The sequence below is a fragment of the Vanellus vanellus genome (genome assembly GCF_965231255.1).
Source record: "Vanellus vanellus genome assembly, chromosome: 2".
Lineage (NCBI taxonomy): Eukaryota > Metazoa > Chordata > Aves > Charadriiformes > Charadriidae > Vanellus > Vanellus vanellus.
In genome coordinates, this window is record NC_138906.1 from 88,753,446 (window position 1) to 88,774,597 (window position 21,152).

The following is a 21,152-nucleotide window of genomic DNA, read 5'->3' on the forward strand; positions in this document are numbered from 1 at the left end:
CCACAGTTATAAACACTCCTGAACAACAGGTGTTTAGAGATGATAGCTCAGCAGGTCCCACAATAAAATTAAGTATGAAAATGGCTATCGTTTTCTTGCAATGGTTGGAACCTTTGAAATATCACATTTTTTAATTTTAATAATCTGATTATTATTCTAATACATTAACAACCTCCTCCTGTTTAGCTGTACAGAGTAGTTATGAGAAACCTCTCAAGTCTTCTATTTAGTATTAGCTGTCCCGTTGGGGTTTGAGTGGGGATGTAGGTGATGTAGCCTGGAAACGGGTGGCGCCAGTATTTCTTAACTCTGATTCTGCATTTTTTGCATGTGCTTTTAACACCAAGGCAACAAAGCAAAAGAGAAAAAACGTAACTTCAGCCTTTAGGATTCATTCTTGATCACTGACCTTGCTGGTTAAGAAACACAGACATATCATATGTGTCTATTACCTACTCTAAAGTCTTTCTTATCATTTTGCTAAGATCAGTTTGCTGTTAGAGGCTTTGCTGCTCAGAGACTTAGGGAGTAGTGACCAGTGAAGACAAATGGAAAGCAAAGAAAGAAAAAGTAAGATGGAGGTTGAAAAGGACACACAGCATAGATTAAGAGCAGGAACTGAATCGTCATGTTCTAGCTGATAGTCAGGGTTTTGCCAGAGGATGTTTTAATAGCATCACAGCTTGCCTTTCCATCTGGAGTGGTAAGGGTGCCTTTCAAAGGCAGCTCAGGCACAAATATACCAGGAGAAAGTAAAACAGCAATCAGAAACAGGGAGAGTTACTTCCTCCAGGTTTCCCATTTTACCAGTGCCAGAATTCTCCCCTCTCTTCATAGAATCTCTTCATTCCTTTTTTTTTTTTTAAAAAAAAAATAATCCCTCAGAAATGAAACAGCTCATTCCCCATTCATTAGTCCAGGAGTTACCCCTGGCTTCCAGTGTTACTGTTCCACTAACGTTTGGTTCCGTGCTCTTTTGCTACCCTGGTATTGACTTCAAACACAGACCGCAGGAAAAATCTGAAACCCATTAAATCTGCTTTAATCCAGGCTGTCTTCAGTCTTTGCACACTTGTGCAAATGATCGTATTTAGCAGGCAAGTTTCCCTTCTGCTGTCTTGCATGATTTGGAGTACCTTGAGACCTCATCTCAGATATTAAATTATATTTCTACACCAAAATGACTGATTAGTGGCATGTCTGATGTGTCCTGAATTTTTCTGTCTAGTTTCTAGTTAACTAGTTCATCCGATTTCCTTCTGAAGTGTTATAATATCCACATGTATCACATGGTCACTCCTGTTAATGAATAAATGAAAAAGTGGAAAAACAGGGACTTGTATAAAGCTATAAAGGGTACTAAAATTAAACATCATGAATTTCCGGCACTCTCAATTCCTTCCCCAAGGGAAGAGGGAGGAATCTCAACCACTACCGTGATTCTCAGAAGGGGAAAAGATACAGAGCTAGAATGGATTGAAACCAGGAATCAGAATGAGCCTCTTTGCTACTTTTGTTTCTTATGTTCCATGATACTGCAGGGATACCTGGGATTAGAAGGCAGGTGACACATGAAATGACAATTCCCTTGCACAGAATTGAAACTGAACTGAGAAATGGGGCCCTCATTCATATTTCCTCTCCCCAGGAAGACACTGGGGACAAAAACTAGAGCATTTACTTATTTATAAGCTCTCATAAGCTATCTTTCCACCTCTTACAGTGAAGAATATTTTACAGCATTTTCATAATAATTTTGATTATTAAGGATTTATCTATGCTACAAACGTGTTGGTCAGTAGCAGCAACAGGGGTTTGCCAGTGAAGACGTTGACACTTACATGCTTAACAAACAGGGATCCCAGCTTTTCTGGATCTTCAAGGCACTTCTCCAACTCTCCTAAAAAGAAGCTGAACACAAACAGAATAAGTACTTTTTTTCTGATAGCACACACTATAGCAACCGGAAATTGCAAGGCAACGTGGTCTTACTGCAAGGTCCACTTTCTGACCCCTATCAGCAGCTTCGGATATTAATGTATGTCCAAAATGACCATGTTAGCAGTGTAATATTTTAATATAGTTTTCCCAAAGGACACATTGAATCCATGCCAAGATGAAAAAATACTAGTGTTCATTAATAAAATTCTTTAATTTCATATATTGATTGAAATTTTTCTCCTTCCTAGTCCGAATGCCTGAGGTGCTGATATTGCCATGCTAACCCCTAAACAAATTCTTTAGACCATATTCTTAGAGAAACCATTTTTGGAAAAAAAAAAAAAAAAAAAAAAAAAAAAAAAAAGCAGCCTCAAACCATGTACAAGTTTCCGTACATATTATTCATATCATAGATTCTCAGCTGAAGCACTTGTGATATATAAGCATCCTTGTTTAAAGCAAATCTTCATACCAACATTTGTAAGCTGAATCTAAAGCATCTACAACTCAAAGCACAAGACCAACTGTATTTACCTTTTATCTGGATATTTGAGGAAAAAAATAATTTCTTAAAATCAGACTATTATTATTTTAGGTAGAATTGTTCAGGAGATGGTTTTCAAGTTAATACATACTCTCTGTGCCAGTCATAAATCTGGTGAATGTTTCCAAATACAATCTTGTCTTTGCCTTTCATGTCATCAGGTACGCCATCTTCCTTCATAAGTGCCATGTAACCCTGCAACAGTCCAAGGAAATTCACTGTGAACGTTTTAACTTAAAAAAAGTGAGATGTCTTTCAATCCCCTCTCTTCCCAGAGGCTTTCCAAATTGTCCGTGACACTAGCTTGCTTGGGATGCAAAAGCAAAGCAAAAACCTGCTCTATAACATAGAGCATAGACACAAAATATCACAAATTGGCTTGAGGTTGTCCACCCAACATTGCCCAGTGCTAGAAAGATGAATTCACTCTAGCTAATTTAGCCTGTGTGAACAGGCTCAAAGCACAGAGGAAACTTCTACAGTCCTTCTCCTTATCGTCTGAAGACGCAGCTGCAATGCTTTGCCAGGCAGGGCTGTTACCAAGCACATGTCAGAGCCACCGAACTGGCTTCTGTGCTCCTTTGCTCAGTGATTCTTATTTCCGTCACCTACACAAACCCTACACCAAAGCGCGCCGAGGAAGAAAGCAGCTGCATTGCACGTGGGACTGCACTGCATGGACTACTCCTGGTGGTAATAAGCAAACTGAACGCCAGAAAAGTTGAAGATCAATTCTATTAGCGAGCATTCCGACTACAATAAAGTTCCTTTTACGTTTTCCCATAGTCCCGTCTTCTCTTTTTTGGTGTATACATATTCATCTCACTGTGCATTTCTATCACATAGAGCTGGGAGCGGTTTTAAGTTTTGTAATATTCCTGCAACTCTATTCCTTCTATTTTTTCCTAATACTTCTATTCCTAAGTAGCCAGGTTTGGGTTTAGTTTGCAAAGTTTATGTTTTGATGTTTAGCATTTTCACCAAGAACTATTTTATTAGTTACAAAAATACATCTGTTCACAGCTTTCTAATGCACCGTTTAAATACTGTAAAAAGGGTAACACGATGCCAATCATTCCTTCCCTCCCTCCTTTTTAACAGGATTTTAAGAAGTGAACGTTGTTAGGCTGAAATTCACTGTCATGCTCATTCTCTCTACTCTTCCATATGCATTTTGTTGGTAGCTGAAGACTGAAGGGAGATGTGCGATGTTATCTCATTTTACAGAAGGGGAAACTAGGAAGCCTAAGAGAAGCCCAGCAGCAGGAGAGGAAGCAAGTCTTTCAAATCCAAGATAGTTGCTCTATATGCTGAGCTACAACACTTTAAATTTAGTTGTGCTAAATGAAACCATCTAGTCTAAGATGCTGTTAAGCCAGAGGTAGTAATCTTAAAAAAACCAAACCAAACCAACAAACCAAAACAAAAAAACAAAACAAAAAACCCAAAGAACTACACTCCTCAGAAGAACAATAAGGTGCACATAATAACAGGCAGAAAGGAGGGAATAAGATTTGATACAATATTTCTAATATGTTAAAAGCCAGCAGGAGGGAAAACTCAGAATGCAAATATTTGCATTTTCAGTTTCTTACTGTGTTCTGTTTTGAAAAAAAAAAAAAAAAAAGTGAGGTTCAAGCTACACGCTGGTCAGTACCACATTTAAAAAAAAAAAAACAAAACAGAAAAATCAAGAGAATGAAAAACGTCATACCTCAACTACGTAGCCCAGATCTCGTACATAATCTCGCTCTGTCTCCACTAATTCCTGTAAGACATAGCTACAATGGAAAGAACATGGTGAACGTATTTCATTAAAAAATGAAACAGATTCCTTAAGAGGATTAATGGCATACAACTTTTTACACATTTGCAGTCACATATGTTTGATAAGCAGAGCTGAAACAGAAGAATTCATGCACATTCTTTCTAAGCAAGATGCTGCTTTGACTTTGGAACCGGAGCAGGCTTGCTTCTGTTTACTTAAGGTCAGATGTTTTCTTACACGTGTCATTAAAATTAAACATCTAACTGTTGTTTAAAATAAAATGCTATTATGTCTCTGGTCTGGAGACTCTTAAGTATATGAACTGTTATTTCTACCCACAGATTTAAATAATTTTGAAACCAGGCATGTTTTTGTTCTACCATGGTAACACTTTACTACTACATAAAGAAATTAAGAGTGCAGTGGAACCGAACAGGGGGAATGACCATTTTTTGGAAGTCTAATAGTCCTCTGAACATTTCAAGATCAGCATCTTCCTGAATAACTGAGACTGACTGACATGTGACAGAAGTTGAACACAGGATGACTAAAATGAGAAATCACAGGAAATTGAAACTGCAATTAATCTTTGAGAAAAAAAATTTTTCTTTGCATAATGGGACTACATGCTTGACACCCAACACAAGTCTTCCCCCTTTTTGACTAATAGTTTCTGCTGCCAGTTCAAAATGGACATTTTTTAAACATTTAATTGCTCTCGTCAAAATATTGTAAAAAATGGAGTGAAAATGTGGTCTTACTGTCGTCTTTTTAAGGAGCTGGATTTCCTTTCTTCCATCTCATCTATAGGCGATGAGGAGGAGAGAAGAGAGTTATCTGAAGGGTTGAAGGATGGACTGCTGCTGTCACCTTGATCTACCAATAAGGAACTTGGACGGTCCTCCAGGGCCTGAGAAGGTGTTCAAGACAGATAGCAACAGTGATTTATTTCCCCTTTATTCACAAGACACATTTACATGCAGCTGTATATAGGAACCTATGGGAGATCAATTATTGTAATGTATCTTGGCAAAGGAGATCCCAAGCTTCCAGGAAACCAGCCAACAATGTGGTTTTCCAGGACAGATAACCTAACCTTATACAAGCACATTTTGAGATGTGTCAGTCTTTCCTTCACAGAAAAAGAAAGGAGTTCAGTTGGTTTGAGCGGCAACGGCTAGAAGTCAGACTACCCTGCTCAGGATGTAAGTACTTCTATGGTGGAAGCTAGACAGAGGTATGCTTATTGCCAGGGATTAAATTATGTTTGTCATACTTTAGTTCTGGCATACGCAAGTTAATTCCAATAATAAATAGGATATCTTTAAAGGAGATTCTTTGGATGTTAGTTTTGTTTTTGTTTTTTGTTTTTTGTTTTTTTTTTTTAAACACAACAGAAGTGGCATTCCTTGTCAGACATTTTGTTTATCTTATTAACTAGCCAAAATACTGACTCATTGAAGAAAATAACTTCTACACTGTCAATATTGCTTTTGAGCTTCATGACAGTTCAGATCATAGGAAAGAATCCCTGTCTCTTCTGCCAGATACACCGTCTCCCTTGCATGGGCTCCACAGGCTTCTGCTTCTATAAAAGAAGGAGAAGCCACGTGAGAAGTAATACAAACAAGCTTCTATTAAGTATTTATTGGATTTCTTTAATTCAAGCCCATCATCTTGGATCAATCTACAGTTTTGTATCACATTTTCTTTGCATGTGATACACCCTTTAATGCAAGACACATTTACTTCACCAGGGTGGGGTTCAGCTGTAATCTTTTTTTCTTTCCCAACAAAAAGTAAAAAACCAATAATGATATGACTGGCCCAAAAACCAGGGGAAGCTGACCCTTGGCTAAAACTGTGAAATGAGAACATCTCCACCAGGGACTATATGCATGGTTCATTAAGTTATATCCACTGCTAAGCTGCCTGAAAGACACATGGACTATCAAACTTTCCATTTTACAATTGTGTTGAATTTTCCCACAGATTACTTCTTATTCACCCTTCTGGCGAAAGAGAAGTAAAAAAGCAGAGTTAATACCCTAAGAAAGCACAGCAATTATTTCATGCAGTAATGTAAGTAAAGTGTAAGTCTTTCTGAATGAGGAAATAAAACAGAAATTAAAATTTCTCATTCTGAAATGTAAAGCTGCTTAGATTTAGAAGGAGCCTGGGAAATATCAACCTCTGGTAACATGGCGCTGCCATGCTGCAATTCTCTCTAGTTTTCACAGTGGCACTTCTACTAAGCCCAACAGGGTCTATGTTGCAAAAGCCAGACTTACAGATTTTGAGGGAATCTCAAAATTGCTGAGGGACCACTTGAGACCATATATTTCAATCTCCCTGCTCAAACAGGGTCAGCTAGACCATTTTTTTCCAGGACTGGGTCAAACTGGGTTTTGAATATGAAGGAGGGTCTGCCTGGAATTATACATTCACCCTATTCTTTGTCAATGAGCACCTTCAGAAACACAGAAACTTTAAACCACAGGAACTTAAAGCCAACACAGACACAGATTCCTCCTACTTAATTTGCTAGCAAACACTAAAAGGCAAGAAAGGAAGCACTAACATGCAAGATGTTCCTTTTACTCTTTTACTTATTTCTTCATTATCGTGTTGCCGAAAGAGCAACTAGATAGCATAAACGTTTCCGTGTGAGGGTTATCTGCTTTACTGTTGAACCTTGCAAGATTTGCTATAAATTTAAGTTTCAGGAATTCTTCTCATAAAGGTCTATCAGGCTAAGACCCTGGGTCTTTGCATTCATTTTACCACCAGGACATTTACTTTTTACTCATAGGACATACATTTTCTGCCATCTCCTCTCCCTCTTATTGTTTTTTTGCTTCTCTACATAGCCATTTACCTATTCGGTAAGTGCTTCTACAAAAGAGAGAGTACAAAACGATCCGTTCACCAACTCAGAAAGTGACTTTCGAAACAGGCTTCAAATTTTACAAGTCAAACCCACGTAGCTTTCCTTTGAATAGCAAGTCAGGACTTGAAGACGCTACTTGTTTAAACATATGCATCTGCTAGTCAGCCTCACCATTTTACTTTTGACGAGCTCTTCAATTGCACTGACTAGTTCTGCAGCGCTGGGTGTCTCAGAGCTGGTCGGCCGCACCAATAATCGAGAAGATGTCTGTGCAATGACACAAAAGGAGAACCCTAGAGTTAGTCTGGTACTTGCTGAAGGACCAAGAGACTTCCTTCACTTCTCTGTCAGGCAAAGGTACCCAGCAATAACTGTCAGTGTAATAACAGTAAGACCATCCCTTCCAACTTGGGCCACTGGATTTGGAAATTTTAAGTAACCCCCAGAGAAGTTAAACGCTAGGATAAAAAAAATCCTGTTCCTACATGCAATAGAAGTCACGGAAATATCCTTCACCTTGCTGATAATGCCTGACAAACAGCTATAAAAATTGCCTGACCTGACCCAATGGACAACACACAGTTTGTTAACATATTTTATTGCTGGTTAAACAAAGCAACAACTCCAGACAGTAATGGGAACCAAGAAGACTTGAAATAAAGGAAGAAGCATCATTAAGTTAAGAAAAGAATACATCAGTAACTGAGGGGCATTTACTTTTCTAAAGGAGCTGGGGTATATTGCCCAGATTCAGAGGGGAAATTGAGCTCACCATTCCTTGTGCCATCCATTTTCCCCAATGGTATGTGTAGAGCACAGAAGATCTCTGGCCTCATAAGCTACAAAATGCCAGTTTATAGATACAACTGAAGGTAAAAGGTGTTCACAGTAAAGGATTCTGGGAGAGGGCCATTAAATTCAGCCTCAGTAATTTGCAAACAGAGTTGTTTGCATATTACATTTATCATTAAATAACTGGAAAGTGGAAACAGGGCGTAATATGAACCTTACTTCATATTACAAACAACAGAGTGAACGTCATGTGGCACAGGGTAAGCTGTCCTGCAAATGTTCCCAACAAACTGGACAAAGAAATGGCACATATAATGACTTAACACAAGAGGTTCTGCTCAAATCAAGCATGGGTGTAACAAGGCTCCCCATAAGTCAATACAAAAAAAAAAAAAGAATATACAGATTTTAGGTAGTTTGCCTTGTATTTGCCTTATTCGGAAAGGAAAACAGGGGTTGGGGTAAGCAAAGGAAATACAGACAGCTTTAAATGGAAAGATACGGGAACTGAGCCAAAGCAGAGACAGAACACAAGTCAACATAATGCTGCATCGGAGTTTACAAAAAGAGAAAACAAAAAGCAAAAATAATTAGTTTCATATTAACATAACTGCTCTTGAAACTTTAATACTGCTTATCCAAAAATTAAATGCAAACAACTTTTAAACGGCCATCAAATGCAAATCCATGAAGTGTGCAATGATTCTACTGAACAGAAGAATGCATACTGTGCAGATGAGCTCTTAGGGGAGAAAATGGTCGTGTTATTTAGTGATATTAGACAAATCAGCATGGCCTAGCACATGATGTTTGCATGCACACCAAAAACTGAGCAATCCCACAGCCAACATGTCTCTTAGGCAATTGTATGCTCCTGACATCTGACTGTCAGCCAGGTTTTCCAAAGCTGTGCTTGTATGTGGGTTTTTCACTTTGGATATGGAGCTCAGCGTATCCTCACAAAACACCGGCAGCGTTGGAATCAGACTCTGGTCAAGGTCCCTTCTCTCTGTTGCTGCTCTATGGCAGTACATGGGGTGTGACTGTTGGTAAAACTTCAGAACCGGTTGGTTTCCAGTTCATGGGGTTATATCATGTATTATCCGAAAAAGAAGGAGCTGCATTGATGAAGTCTGCCTGCTGACCCTCCTGATGATGTACTTTGGGAGCAGAATACACCCCTTGCCCAGAAAACAAGGAAAGGTGGAGGGAGCAACTGAGCACACCCAGGTGTGAGATGCTGCTGGAGCCCACAGTGGGCTGGGTAGGGAGGGAGAAACCCAGCGAGAAGGCAGTTTCCATCAGGGAGCATAGACCAGGAGCCCTGGAGAGGCAGAAATGCTCACAGTGAGGCACAGATGAAAGCCAAGCCTCTGAGGTCACGGAAAGGAGGAGACATTCCTTGGGATCCAGAGGAGCTGAGCAACCCAAGAAACCACTGAGCGTGGCAGGAATGTGAAGGAGGACTCCACCCAGAAGGCAGACAACCGGGAATTTGTTTGCAAGCCTTTTATTAATCAGTAACTCCATCAATAGAGCCAACTGACTTCTGCCGGGTAAAACTTTGCTCTGGCTTCTCACTTCTGTGTTCCAATAAAGCATTTGCTTTAGGTCCTGGAAATTGGTGGTATGTCTTGGTGTGTGGACTTCAGGGAGGCACACACCACACACAACCTCCCAGGCTGCCACATGAGGTGACTTTTTTGCCTCTCACCATGCAGTAGGACAGATACTGCACAAAAAAAAAAAAAAAAACCAAACCCAAACACCACACTACAGAAGTATCGCTATTTACCTGTTTTGAAAAATTATGGTATAATATTAGCTTTACCAAATTTTAACTTCTCGGAAGTCTTCTCCAGAATGCAGCTCAAGCTACTTTAAAAACCGTCCCAACATGTTTTTATTGCAGTGAGTGCATGTTAAAGAATTAAACTAAAATTTACTGGAGGTTGAAAGCTACTCAAAGCCTCTTACTCTGCTGTGGTAAGGATCTGACTTTGCACCAGAAATACAGAAGTGAGCAGACACTAACTTACAAGCATATCCCTTCACATAACTGTTCTTGCTGTGTAAAGCAGCAAGCAAAATCCATTTTTTTCTGGATAGCTTTTTATAAGACTTGCGTTTCAATTTTTTTACATCACTGAAGGGACATGGAAATATGGCAGCTTATCAGCAGGAACTTTAACATCTTTTCACCAACATTATTTTTATTCCAAGTCTCAAACTGAGATTATTATTTTCTAGCGATAAAATACTCTCTCAGGTCTAAAGGCTGGCCTATTTTTGCTTGTTTTGTTTCAGGAATATTCCTCAATAGATTAACTCCCCAACTCATATATTATGCTTTTTCAATTGAGAAAATGCGTAGGAATGAAATACACACAGAGCACGGGACCCAGCCATTTCGACCCTACAAATGATAGCTTCAGGGATGAGCGAGATCCCCACCAAAAGGCAGTGTTTTAAAAAGGAAGGAAAAAAAAAAAGAAAGAAAGAAGGTCAGCCAAAGTTATCAATAACATCTGCATCACTGAGAACAGTGAGTAACCAGTCACAAAATTCACGAACATTATTCAATGCTATAGATTACAAAGGTGAAAAATTTCAAGCAGCAAAATGGGAAGAAAACAGTAATGTGCATACTTGCTGTGCAAGTCCAGACCGTTTCCATTCTAAAAACCTCTGTTTCCAGGCTTGATACATGTTCCCTAAACATTTGATCCAGGTTGAAAATGGAAATAAACCCTCTCAATGTATGAACATCATTACATTTAAGAAAAACAGACTATATGCAAGTAAGACCTCCTTCACACAGTTACTACCTACGTCCAGAATGTCATTACTGATGCAAAACTTTTTACCCTGCCTTTGTAAAAACCAGCTGGATTACTACTCTTATTTCAATATTAACTTCTTAGTACACCTTTTTCTCAGGCACTAAAAAAAGAAGGAAAAAAAACAAAAACAAGAAGAAAAAAAAAATCACCATAGAGCTGATGTGAACAGCTCCTTCTGCTAAGGCATGTACACAGAACTTTTTTTCCCCCCTGAACTGAGGCTATCCAAAATAGTAGGGCTTGGTAAACAGCCTATGATCTAAAAACTGTTAATTTCTCCAGATAAACTTTATTTGCACATAGTATTTTAACCCTAGTAACCAAAGGAATGATTATAAACAATTACATTTTAATTACTAAATATGGCATCAGTCAAACAGATGTAAATAGGCCTGCAAACACACAAAGCAGCCCATTTTTACATGTAAAGTGCTAGTAGAAAAATTTGGGCACTTGTGCTTTTAAAATAGAGAAGCATTTAATTCACAGCCTTTCCACAGGAAACCCTTTTAATGTTGTCTTAAGTGTCATAGTGGTTACTTCTGTCTACCATAAAATCGTACTATGTACATTACAGAGACTTTTGCAAACAGAAGAAAGATTTGTGCAAACGGAGCTTATCTCAACGTGTGAAGCCCTCCCTCCTTCCTCCTCCTACCTTGTCATCCTGCGAGTCGGGCTGGAGAAGACTGTGTTGCTGAATTGCCATCGGAGGAGGAAGCGGTACAGCATCCGCTCCTTCTTCGCCTTCCTCCTCCCCACAGCTCTGCATGCCTGAAGAGGATGACTTGGAGAGAGTGCCACTGCTCAGCCCCTCGTTGCGACCTCTCTGTAAATAAAAAAATCAAGACATTCAAGCTCTGTCACCTCAGCAGCATGAAGCTTGTTCAACACAAGTTTGTCTTAAGCAAGTCTGTTCTGTAGATTCACCTCTCTCAACAAGTCAAGATGATCCCACAAACACAGTGCAGTTCCTTAACAGAGGGGGGGGAAAAAGCAGATGCCAAAGAGAATGTTTTCAGTGTTTGGTAAAAGCAGAAGGACTGAGATACTGAGAACAAGACATTCAGCTTGAAATTTACTACAGGAAATTGTTACCAAAGCCATACTTGCTTTCCAAGCTCAGTTCTGTAAAGAGCCACGCTCCTCTAAGTTAGAAACTCAAGAATTTTGGATCTAAAGTACTAACCCTCATAGCAAGACTTATAAAAGATATTAAAAAAAAAAAAACATTACAACATGAAATATTTTCTCAATTATCCTTTCTGCCCCTTCTCCCTTAAAGTAGTGAGAGCAGACTGCTTGTATAATTTTTACAGTTGTGTTGAAAGACAGTCCTTCCAATTATACAAAGAACTATGATTTCAATTAGCCAAAATTTTAATGCAACTGATCTCACAGGATAATCTATCTTTAAAGGAAGACAGCCTAGATGGTTATTGTCTTTTCCCAACTTTAAGGCACTGGCCTTAGGTTTTCCTTCGCTCACAGAACTGCAGAGTAACAGGTATTTCCAAAACAATGCTATAACTGCATCAGAGGGTCTCTTTGTACAGCCTGACATTCAAAGACAGAGGCAGCTATTCCTTCCCAAACCACATCTCCCAATTCACCATGCTGCCAAGTCTCTAGCCTTTTCTTTCCCTACATTTACTGTGTAACTTCACTGATGTTCCAAGCTTGCAGTAAAAAATGTCAGGAGCGAGAAAAAAAAAATGCACTAAACAATTAATTGGGCATCCGAGACCATTTTTCTGTATGTTAAGTACCAAAACCGCTTGTCAGATTCAAGCCTGGTAAAAGGGAATAACCGTACAGCATGCAAGTGGCTGCGCCCTTGCAAGCAGTAAGATGCCATTTGTTTCAGCCTGTACCATAGGTTTGGAACGGAAGAGAATTTGGCTCTGTCTGCACCTAACTGGAGGCAGGCTTTGCTCATACATGAATTCCAGGCTTAGAAGGACAGGCATATGTTTGTGGGAGGAAGGGAAACCTTCTGTAGATGTCTTTGGTGGCAAAATCTGGACTAGTTCACAATTTCCTTCCCTCCAATGAAAACTGCCATGTTTATTATTTGACTGATGGTAACTACCTTTTGATTTGAAGGGCCAGTAATTTTTCTGTGCTTTCTCTCTTGCGCAAGGTGTAAATACAGCTCGAAGCAGTTAAGCAGCTCTCCCTATATTTTCCCTGATCCATCAGCACAAAAAGGAAAGGAAATACAAAATGACCTTCAAAACACGAAGTACCTTCACTCACAAAACTACTTTCCTAAGTGGGATAAGAGAGCAAAGCCAAAGAACAACTTTTTACCCTCCTATTTCTCGTTTTCAACCAGCGATCCTTCTCCACAGAGCTTTACTAACACTCTCAATGCAGAAGAGCACAAACTGTGCCCGCCACGGCCCTTATGCAGAGTACAGCAGTCATCAAGAACGACATGCCACTTTGCTCAACTGCTGGACAGTCAACCAAGGAGACAACCTTCACCTGACAACACTTAGTTCTTTGAAAAACATAAAAACAAGTCTCGGGAAGCTGCCCTGAACACGTACCTCTTCAACAGTTTCATCTTGTGGGGTCGCTGCACTATCATCAGAGTCCTTCTGAGAGCCCGCATCGGCACTTTTACGAACCTCTCTACTCTTCTTATGCTTGTGGGCCAGTTTTTTGACATGCCCGTCTGCTTTTCCACTGCTAAGACGCCTCACGGGACTGGTAAGCCATTTTCTCAAAGTGTTTCCGGGGCGCTTGGGGCCCGGGGAGCTCTGTGCACCGATCATGTGGGGCTGAAGTGATGTTACCGAAGCGGGAGGACTGGCATCGTTGCTGGAGACCGAAAGGGAGTCTGAAAAAAGAATGAGGGGACCGTTTTAAAGCTGAAACACTGGTAAGTGAGAAACAAGGCAAATGACATATAATGATAGATATCAGGTTGGATTTATGGATGAATCAACCAAATTATTTTGAAGTAACCTGGCCTTCAACGACACTGCAACTATCAGTGTTGATGCTGTATGGGGCCACCCACACATAAGCACTATTTATATGCTTACAACAGTCAAGCTTCATTAGGTTGCTGCTGCCTCAATTATAATTCATACTTACCATTGCTGATACTTATTTGATAGTGGATTATACTTTCCATATGTCATCAAACTTTATGGAAGAATATGCTTATTTTATCTCTTAATGTGTACTGCTTTAAGCGTGGACACGAAGATTAAAAATAATCGTCTCAATGAGATAAGTAAATTATTTTTCAAAACCCAAACTTTATTACAAATGCTTTCAGTTACTTTCATTATTCATTTATTTCCCCTGCCCTTGGGATGGGGGGAAGAAGAATCCAGAAAACAGCTAAATGTATGTCTTTTGCTTAAATCTTCTCAGAGTTTTTGCTGTTGTTTTGTTTGTTTTTTAAAAAGGCACAGAACGTCAATGTTTAAAAGCCCAATTGCTCAAATCACAGGATCAGCAGTATTTCTAAGCATGACAATGCCTGAAGTTCTGTAGTCAAACAAAGGATACACTTTTCTCATGCCAAAGTTATACGTGCATGAGGGCAATACTACTTTCCCACTGAGGCTCCTGTCACTCGAACTGAACTGTATGCTTATGATAAACACCCACTGGTTAGATACTGCAAGATTACATTTCTTTTTTCCCCATGCAGCACAATGCTTTTCCCTAGAGCAATTCTCTTTTCCTAAAGCCATACTTCTTTGTGGACACATTCTCGTAACACCACTCCTATGAATATTATCTACCACTAGGGTATTAACAAGACTCTCCTAGGTTGTCAGATATTCCCCCCCCCGCCCCCCCAGCCCGTGTGTGCACTTTTGTAGATAGATAGTTTACATAAGGATGACATAAATAATGTTTTGTTGAATGTTTCTACTGCTGGGAATTAAATGCAGTGCTTGTGTTCCTTCTTGAAGCTTGACACAGATGTTCAGGTCACCTCTTCTGGCAGCATTTCCGTAAGAGGCATATTGCCAGTCTGACCAGAGGTAGTTTGAATTTTGTAGAATAAGATGGTCACACTGATGTAGCAATACACTTCATTGTAAACACCCAAATGCCTTGGATCTACGCACAAGTATGTGAGCCAGCTCTGCTTCCATAGAGTATTAACTGCAAATTATGGCTTTGAACTGAGATGGGGAGAGACATAAAATGTGAATATAAGAAGTTAGGACTCTTCCTTCGCTGTTCAAGCTGTTCCAAAAAGGGCATCTTTTTCTTGGAATCCAAAATTGTGATCAGACTGTTAGTCAAGATTTTTCTTTATTCTAATAAATCCCAAATGTCATGTGACCATTAAGCTCTGATGCCAAGAACTCCTGTAGCTTATACTGTACGAAAACCTACATAATAATTGCTATTAACCACCACTTTCATCATGTTTCCATAAAACAGAAGATAAACAAACTTAATAAAGCATTTCAGTCTAACAAGCCACTTGCTAACAGTTTAAAGCAAGTCCCTCAGAATCAGGATTTATCTACAGAATTATCTTCTAGCCACAGTTGTAGCTGTGCTGCACACAGGTAAGGAGACTTCCTGCTATCTCATCAACCTGGTTTCAAGGCTTTAAGTAATGGGTACCACCAAAAAGGAGATGCAGATTCACACTAGTCAGCTTTGTCTCTAAATCTGGGGACAGCAGCGCTACAGAATTACCACATTATTTTCTTGTTGAAGTAGGAAACATAAGGAAGAAATTAATTACAACAGTGGTCTTCAACTTGCCATCTGAGTATCCCTCAAGGCCCCGGATTACTGCTTCAGGGTCCTCAGCACATACGTTAGAAAAGCAAACCTACTAGCCATCAGCATCCACATCACAACAGACTTTTTTACTTTATTAATAAAAAGAAGGGGTCTGCTTATTAAAAAGTTCCAAACACAACTTCCAACCATCTGCAAGCTCTCCACAGGAATCCAAACAATCTCCTAATAAACCTCTGTAAGAAATTAGTTTACTTCTCTTTCACCAAACTCAACTTTACCTTTATTCTATCATGCATCTTTTAATTTTTATCAAACACCTTGTTTCAGAAATCACAGCAATCATCGGCTGATGGGTATGTATATCAATAAATAACCTTCTGCCACTCTTCTAGTGGAACACAGAAGAGAAAACAGGGCTGATGTTCTTGTAAGTCTCTAAAAGCACAAACTAAATACTTTGTTTTCAAGACTCCCAAGCTTGAAGATGTTACAATCACTAGGCCAAGTTTTTCTTTCGTTTGTATATATTTTTGTCATACAAGTTCCTTCCATACAAATAAAACAGAGCACATTCACTAGTTTTTATATATATATAAAAAAGGCAATTAAGCCTTCGCAGAAGCTCACCATGTACTGTTTTGTATTTTTGTATCTGTTTCATTTCTTTCCAATTAGTCCTTTCTAAGAAAAAGGCAGTGTGGCGGTACAGTAACTGATTGCGTAAGATTTACTTTTACATAAACATGCCTATCCCTAAGCGTGTAACATGCTTGCAGTTAATAAACCCATTATTCTTTTTATAAAACCTCTGTTCCACCTCCTCTAATTCTCACCCACCCTTCCCACAATCAACACTTACCAACTACCAAATTTCTTGTAAAACTGGATAGTACAGCGCAGAGCCCCTGAAACTGGGGGAGACGAGTATTTTTGTCTGACTGAACTTTTGCTGTACCACTTCTACACTGAACTCAAGTCGGCCAAGAGTTTGTGGGCAGGAGGGAAGAGAGCAGGAAGAAATACATCCACTCTGCTCAAGTGGAGAGATCTAAGAGACACAACAATGTTAGCCAGACATGTTTCGCAGCACATACTTTAGCCATATCCTCCCACACAGCATTAGTTTTCATTTGGCGTGCAGCATGTAACTGCTTCTCATCTTCTCTTCTGCATGATTTAATATGAAGCACTTATTGAAGTAATATTAGGGCTTGAGGGAATCATAAAAGTGGACAAAGTGTAAGTAGTCCACCAAAACGACAGCACTGTTCTACTTTGCCCTTTAAAGCATGAAAGCATGGAGGGAGAAGGAAAAGCTTTAAATGAAAAAAAATATTGCGTTGCCATAAACACTTCAGTTTATATATAAAATTTTATTAAAAAGGGTGTTAAAAAAAAAAAGAAAAACGAGAGGTTTAAAATCACCAGTGTTAACCTGAACAGAATATCAACCCACTAGCCTCTTCAGAGATCAGACCCAATTTTTTTGTCCCTCTTTAAATTTGCAGAAAACATCCCTACAACCTTGTAAGTCAATGATAATACTCACTACAAATATTCCACACCAGTATTTTCCCAGTGGGACCCTTCACAGTCCGTTTTCCCATCCCATCCTAGCTGATTGGGGTCCAGATTCTCCAATTCTTACTCCCATCCGCTTCCTGAGGAGACAATACTAAAGCCCAGTCATGAAAAAACCTAGGTGCTCAAGTTCATATATTTAAGTAGATGCATTGCCATACCCAGACATTAGGGAATATCGATATCCAATACAGGCATTTTCAAGTGCACAGAAAGACCTTTCACCTTCGCTATGAGAACAGCCACCCGGGTGTGTCTTATTTCCCCTGCCCCATCACTATATACTACTTCTATCTACATAATGAGGGATACAGATTTGGTTTGATTGATTACCATGCTTGGGAATGTTTTCACTACATTGGCTTTGTTTCCTTTATGACTACATTGCAAATTGTTTTTCTAGGGTTGCTCAAGAATAATTTATCGCTAAAAACATGCGAAGAGGAAAAAGGAGTATTCAAAATTAAACCAAGAACAACACGGACTTTTAAAACCAAAACAGATGGAATAAATTTGGGGTATGCTAACTCCAACTGTGTTTCTAGTACAGTAAACTTTCTAGCGAGTGTCAGATTCCCTTTTAGAAAAAGATAAATGCAACAGATGGCCATCTTGGAGAGAAAAAAAAATAGCGTACATATAACCATCACACACAGCAATACCAATCCAACAAGAAACCATCAAATTTAATAAAATCACTATTTGCACAAGTAGAGACTGCTTTGTAATTCAATAAAGTATTTAAAAAAAAAAACACCCTAATGGATGGGCTTTGTTTTATAATTCATAGCCACAATAAGAAATGAAGGCATTTAACCGCCATTTCTCTCGAAGCAAAACCCACATATGTTGCTCTGGTGGTGAGGTCAGAGAGTTCACGAGAGTCCATAAATATATTTTTGAAGCGACAGAAAAAGGGCAGGCAGCATGGGCTCTGACCCCCTTAAACTAGAAGATAAAGTTACCTCCAACAAACAGGCAAATTTTTGAAACTGGAAGGGAAATGGGAATTCTCATTCTAGTCCCAGCTTTCTTAACACTAGAAACATGCACATCTGTGATTAATAAACTGTTTTTTTTCCCCTAAAAAATAAATCAGCCATGTTAAGCTAGTTGATGACTCGAAAGACTCTGTTTCATATTAACTATTTCCATATTGCCGTTTTTAGCGTTTTAGTATTTACAAGGAGAGCAAGGGGCTACAAAAACCTGACTTCCTAACCTAGGGAATCAAACCGAGCCTGTCTGATGCCTGTTCTGCATCTCTAATCCCAAAATGCTGCAAAACTTAAAATAAAAACATTTCACCATCTCTGGACTATGAAACGAGGATGGGGCAAGGTGTGAAAAATGGAGCGAAGCAACCCTAATAACCCCAACCGGCATGTCAAACTGCCACTGCAGACCTACCCTCCACCACAGACTTTAAGGAGCAGAGTGCCTACAAAACCCGTCACACAGGGCAATTAACCAGCTGATCAGTAAGATTTGATGCAGGTACATTAGGAATATTTGGGGATGAGAGCTGCTTGTTGGTTCAAACCACAGAGAGAATGATCTACAGTGATGCACTTACAAGTTTAATATGTAAACTGGAAACAGGTAGAGTTCAGTGATCTCCCAAGCCCGTATCTACCTACAAAAAACACACATGCCCCAATCTGAGCCAAGTCAATGTACCATCAGATGAAACAAAAATAGTTTACAAGGGTCTAATGGCAAAAGCCCATAAATCTCTGCCTGTGTACACAGTCATCATTTGCTATTAGATGAGATGGGGAAAGCTTGAAAAAAAAAAAAAAAAAAAAGAGTGCGAGGTTTATTTTATTTGTGGACACAGACACACAGTTTTTGCCTGGGAACTGCTTTTGAAGTAACAGGCTATCAATCCACCATGTACAAGACCATTCAGATACTTTTGTATGTGTATGTATTTTATTTCTCTCCTGCTGGGTATCCTCTTTAGACTGCCCTCACTGCGTATTTTTTGTAAACCAATACTGGAGTATACATCAAAAGGCATTAGATGTGTTTCAACTTTAACAAGCCACCATTAAAGACAATGCAGCTTGAGCTTTATCAGACTCGCAAATGGGGAATTTCCACCATGCCCTTTGGGGAGCATGACTTTCACTTATGATATAGAGATAGTGGATTAATTTTCATTAAACTAGTTTCTTCAAAAAAATTTCACAAAATGCAGAAAGCTAGCACTCAATACACAAAGGAAAATCCTTCAATCACACTTGTGTTTGGAGTGGAACCAACACACTCATTCTTCATCCCTGGTCAGCAAACCTTTCCTGCCTTATATTTCAAGTTACGCACTATGCTGAAACACAATTTGTAATATTTTCAGTGTGTGAATAGACAATGAGTTCAACTCCTTAGTATATCTTCCCTGATTAGTGAGTTATCTGTATTAATTTTGACTGACACAGGCACTAGGCCAGAGCACTTGGATTTAAATGTATTCAATAATTAAGTCTTCCAAGTCATCAAAACCCGATCATGTTAATATCAGATAGACTGGAATTCTAAGCTTGAGGCTAGATACTCTTCAGCTTCTCTTAATGAGATACTAAGCTGCCCCACAAGCATGTTGGCAATTAAAAACCAAACCCCTCCTCCCAAGACAGACACTGTCATCTTAACTTCCAAAGGTCTTTCTGAAATTGAGGAAAGTCATCCAACAGACATATTTGCAACAGCACTACAGAATAGAATGAAGAAAATCTCTGATTAAGGGCAAAAAGAACATACTGTTCATTTGAGTTAGAAAATTAGTGGCATATGCCTGAAGGGTTTAATACACTTATGTTATTACTGTTTTATAATTATTTTTCTTTTTAATATCCTCTCCTGCTTTCCCACCCCGTAAATGTAAAATCAAGGTTTTACGTTTAAACTTTTAAATAATTTCACATGCATTATAGCTTGTACAGAGAGCTGTGAACACATCAACCGCTATCTAGGAGCTGAACACCAACAAAATTTAGACAGAAAAAAAAAATCTCTCTCTCGCCACCCTGCTCCCTTGCTCCCCCCCCCCCCCCCTTTTTTTTTTTTTTTTTAAGCAGGAAGAAGGTACAATACTGTGCCAGAAAAAACTTTCCCAGGTTAACAGAAGTAGTTCTGTTTGTGCTCCCTGGAATTCAGACCACAGGAGTACAAAACCCCAAACCTACATCTTGTGTATTACTACAAGCACAAGGCAGCATTTACAGAAGGGAAGAGTGTACTTTGCAAAGAATGAAATGCACCACAATAAGCTGCAATTCTCTCCTATTTCTGGAGAGCGCTATACCTTGTGTCACGAGTAGGAAGTATTAAAAGTTACTCACACTGCTGAAGTTTAGTTTCCCGATTTGTGAAAACCACAAGCTTTTAATAGATTAAAACTCAGCTTCCCTGTACACAGCTTATATTATAACAGGCAACATGATCTCAACTCCACTCTTTTGACCACCTGTTTGCTCAGATTTGAAGACAGGTACAGCCACGTGCCTGGCAGGACATGCCAAGGACAGATTTATGTCACTTAGCACTGTTTCTCAGTCAAGTTCTCACTTTATGCCTGTGCACTGAGCCACCCTCTCTAACCTCTCTACAGATCAAAGCAAGTGCCCTGATGATTTTAATACAATTATCTCCTGCTAGAAAGGGGGTGGTGGTGGTGGTGTAGTTCTACTAACCACTAATTGCACAGGGGCTTGCATGCTTTTGCGTAAGCGCTAATGAAGAGAAGCCCATGTTCTAATTTTCAGGCAAAGTTTTCTCCTTGTCTTGCACTATCTCCGCATGTCTCTCTGGACCAGCTGGGACCATCAGTTAGTTACCTCTTGCTCTTCACCTGCGCCTCCTGATATATGGTATCATTTTACATCACCATGAAGGAGCACATAACATTGTTTGCTCTGCAGAACTACAGTAGGCAAGATTTTCACGGACAGATTGAAGTTACACACATTTAACTCCCTCATAGGGGCCGACACATACCATGTAATTAAGAATATTAAGGTGACACTTTTCTTTCATTAAGTAGTTGTGAAA

General features: G+C 39.3%; 1 protein-coding gene across 1 annotated transcript in view; it reads right to left on the minus strand.

Moving 5' to 3' along the window:
• Positions 1-21,152, minus strand: part of TRIO (trio Rho guanine nucleotide exchange factor) — a 259,979-nt gene that overhangs the window by 23,486 nt on the left and 215,341 nt on the right. Inside the window, exons 35-41 of the mRNA XM_082479958.1 lie at positions 13,334-13,626; positions 11,437-11,607; positions 7,315-7,410; positions 5,015-5,163; positions 4,200-4,266; positions 2,577-2,680; positions 1,842-1,911 (exon numbers count right to left, since the gene is read on the minus strand). Coding sequence (XP_082336084.1) covers positions 1,842-1,911; positions 2,577-2,680; positions 4,200-4,266; positions 5,015-5,163; positions 7,315-7,410; positions 11,437-11,607; positions 13,334-13,626 — 950 coding nt within the window. The remainder of the gene's footprint in view (positions 1-1,841; positions 1,912-2,576; positions 2,681-4,199; positions 4,267-5,014; positions 5,164-7,314; positions 7,411-11,436; positions 11,608-13,333; positions 13,627-21,152) is intronic.